This window comes from Dermacentor silvarum, chromosome 6 (assembly GCF_013339745.2).
Source record: "Dermacentor silvarum isolate Dsil-2018 chromosome 6, BIME_Dsil_1.4, whole genome shotgun sequence".
Lineage (NCBI taxonomy): Eukaryota > Metazoa > Arthropoda > Arachnida > Ixodida > Ixodidae > Dermacentor > Dermacentor silvarum.
The window spans coordinates 66,532,270-66,536,214 of record NC_051159.1 but is presented as its reverse complement, the minus strand read 5'-3'; the positions used below and the strand labels follow the sequence as shown (position 1 = coordinate 66,536,214).

Sequence of the window (3,945 nt, the reverse complement as noted above, 5' to 3'; positions counted from 1 at the left end):
GCTGTCGCCATTGGCTGCCGCTTCACGAGCGCGAAGGAGACTGGCTGTCACTTTCGCGCTCGTCTACTAGGTGGACTCTTACAGAACAGCCCCCCCTGATCACGCACACGAGTTTGTAGCCAATGAGTTAATTGATCTGATTGGTTTGTTTAGGGAATGTATGCTTTGGTGTGCTTTCTCTTCTTTTTTTTGTAGATATTGTCTATTGGGAAGATAATTCTGAATCTGAATTGAGGGGGGCGGGGTCGGCCTTCTCGCTTATCAATCAGCAATACATTGGCACGCACAAACACGCACACATACGTACTTATAGCCCGCATATACGCTTGCGAGCGCAGCCTTGAGCAAAGGTAGTCTTTACGGACTGGCTAAATCTAATCTGTGACGTTTGCACATTCCTTCCGGCTGGAGCGCTGTTCTGAACCCTGCTCGTTTTCCAATCACCGCAGGCGGCGCAGACCAAGGGAGCGAAGACGGGCAGTGTTCGAAGCGACCGAGAACACAGTATTCGCGTATGCAGCTGCTGGAACTGGAGAAGGAGTTCTACTTCAACCGATACCTGTGTCGGCAACGTCGCGTAGAACTGGCCTCACAGCTGCAACTATCTGAGCGCCAGGTCAAGATCTGGTTCCAGAACCGGCGCATGAAGTTCAAAAGGGAACAACGCGCCGCCGGAGTGTGGCCCTTAGAAGACGGCGCGGACGAGGAGTCATCCTGTTCACCCACCGCTGTGTCACACATCCACGGTTGCCTGAAGACAGACAGGTGAGCCGAACTGTGTACGAATCACGTCACGTTAGAGAAACCACGCACGTGTACCGCCAAGGCGAACAAATCGGCCATCGGCTATGCATTCAATATTTACTTCGTGCTTGCAACAGTTATTCAGTGCAATGCAGCAGATCGGAAGGATTAGTTGAGTCACTCCCTGGCTATGACACTGCGCACAGGCAGGGACACATACGGGTTCCTCGGAAAAGAGCCACATTCGTGCTACATTCGGTTGGAGGGCAATTTTTCCCTTTCATGATACTCTCTGCACCTTGCGGGATTCCGCAGAACTGATTCTCCATATCTACCTACATGTTGAGTGGTCACATTACTCTTGCGTGGCACGAGTCATACAGGAACGAATTCTTAGGAAACTTAATTCTAACGTTTCACAGATGATAACCAACCCAACGCGTGTATAATCGACGACACTGCTGCTGGCACGTTAGACCTCATACCAACCAGCCACCCTGAAAGCATGTCCTCGATAGTCACCTGCGCGCTCGCCTACGGTACATCAATCGGATAAGAAAATCATCCGCCTGTACAATAAACAAAATTACTCCGCGATCAACAATGAATTGCGTTGCAATCTACCGCACATTTGAATCGGGCTTTGGAGATCGCTTTATAAGAAAACAGGTCGCTTTCCACCAACAGACGCACTCGTTCCTTTCATTTAGGTATATGCATCACATGCTAACAAATTACACACGAAAATGCTTTGAAGTAATTAATGCCCAGTAGGATCCCGCGCAATTAGAATTTAAAATACAGTGATGAAACATTGTCTGGCCTTGACTGTGATAATATGTGCAACAGTGCTTTTCCTTGCGTTTATACTGCAGAACTACATTCGCTTCTGCTCACTTTCCCTGTGCGTGACATGTCTTCCACAGCCGGATATTTTTTTAAATATTCGCACTGACTGATCATATCAAATTATGCCTATCAGCCATTGTCGATGAAATCACCTAAAAACTACTAAGAAAAAACACAAAGCCTTTCACGCAATTTACTTAACCTTGCTTTTTTCAATCGCTATCACCAGGTACCCTACCGGACTACTGGAAAATTGGGAAGGTTCTCCCAGTCTACAAATCAGGTAACCATGATTCACTCGAATTATCGCCTCATTTCCGTGACTAATGTCCTTTGCAATATCATGGAACAACGTCAGGCACTAGCACGTAATGAGTTTCCTAGGTAACAATCTATTTTTCGATCTCTCACAGGACGGCTTCTGCAAAGGTCTCTCATATGACACTCAATTAGCCATCTTTCCTACAGACACAATCTTTCTTGACTTCGCAAATGTATTGACAAACTAGCTCTGCAACTGTTAATGTTGGATCTTTCTCACTTTATACTTCACAAACTTCTTAGTAACTGCCCACAATCCGTCAGTATCAACAGCGCTACTTCAGACGTCCTTCCCGTGACATGTGACGTTCTCCAGAATTCAATATTGGGTCCCCACTTGTTTTTAACATATATAACAATCTACAATCATGTTTCTGCTGTAAGTCGCATGTTTGCTAACGACTGCGTTGTTTGTACTAATCTATCATAAACATTAACGAGTGTTACTGCCCTAAACAACATTACAGAATGGCTTAGATAACATTCAAATCTGATGTGATCACTGGCTAATAGTCACAAACCCTACTAAATGTAAAAAAATGTCAAATTTACTCTAGTCGCAATCGTTTCCACTTCCCTTACACAATTATTAAGATCCCCATTGACACAGCGGACGCGTTTAAGTATCTAGGGATACTATTAGCATAAATTAGCGAATAGTAGCTAGTTACTATTAGAGTTCATTTAACTTATGTAATCTTTATGTGGCTTCCACGCGAATTGGTTGGATCTATCTGGTAATCTCATAGGAAGTATTTAATCGAGAAACTACAATCGGTACAATATATGCATGGCTGCGCGATTTATTTCGCATTATGGTGCCATATAACAAGTTAAACTCGATCTCTCACTCGAACCATCGTATACTGATTGCAATATTTCTCTGTTATCATTATTTCATAAGTATGTCGATAACACAAAGCCACCACTTTTATATCTCGATGTACCTCATTATAGGTAACGAAGATTGTACGATCGGTATACAGCGTCATGCGCTTCTATATGGCACAACACTAACATAACCTCCTTCACTCTTCCATGAGCCATTCGCTTTGGGAGCGACCTTTCTGTCATGATAGCCTCCGAAATTTACCACAAAAAGAACTGCGCCACCTACTAAAGAGGCATTCATAATGACTCCACATATTTATGCGTCTTTTCAATTTTTGTTTATGCAAAAATTGAGTGCAAGATATTGACCCTGTTCTTGTGCTTCCTGCCACACGCAGTACCTGGCTCGCGAACAACGCCACGAGCCTTGCACCTGGAAGCAAGCCGGGCTACCACCAGCACATAGCCAATGGCCTCGACCAAAGTCGACACCGACACGCTACTGCAACAACTCACACGGGCACGAACGGAGCAACGACGGACTGCGCGGGGAGCCACCACCAGTGTCTAGGAACGCGCCACGTGAACCACGGCACGCCAAACCGTTGCTGCGGATGCAGCAATGGGATATGGCCACAGTCGTCCGCGAGGAAGGCCTCCGAGGCAAGGTACCAGCAGGCGGCGAAGGCAGCGCCACAGTGCAACCTCACGAAGGAGGCATAGCCAGACCAGCAGAGCCACAATGCGTGTGGTTTAGGCAAACCGGTCGCCGACCAATGGCGATGGAGATAGTGCAAGAATGGAAAGGCAGCAATGTGTGTACAGATTGCTACCTAAAGCTTGCGGAGGAAGAAGTCCAGATGTGGAAATCTCAACATTGTTTCAGAGATGGAAGGCAGGGATGCTGACCATACTTTGTACTGTTTGTTACCCTACACGTTGGGAGGCAGTTGTCCAGTTCAATCATGAAGGATGGAAACTTGGGATATTTTTAGTATGGATTCATCAACGTTGCCGAGATGGAAGGCATTAACGTTAGCCATGCGTCGAACAGTTTGCTACCCTCAACGTGGGGAGGCAGGAGCCCACATCACGTTATGATTAACGATACGGTACGTTATGATTGCGGAGCTGTGCCTTTGTATTCCAACGGTCCAGTTCATTTTACGTTCTTACCATTCGGGTGACCGAGTGGCCGAT

At 46.1% G+C, this 3,945-nt stretch overlaps 1 protein-coding gene across 1 annotated transcript; it reads left to right on the top strand.

Annotated features, from left to right (window-relative positions):
- The first annotated feature begins 470 nt into the window (after window positions 1–470).
- LOC119456702 (homeobox protein HOX3) lies at window positions 471–3,502 on the top strand. The gene is made up of 3 exons (XM_049668613.1): window positions 471–765; window positions 1,823–1,876; window positions 3,144–3,502. The coding sequence occupies exons 1-3, from the start codon at window positions 515–517 to the stop codon at window positions 3,466–3,468; spliced, it is 630 nt and encodes a 209-aa protein (XP_049524570.1). The 5' UTR covers window positions 471–514; the 3' UTR covers window positions 3,469–3,502.
- Window positions 3,503–3,945: the final 443 nt, after the last annotated feature.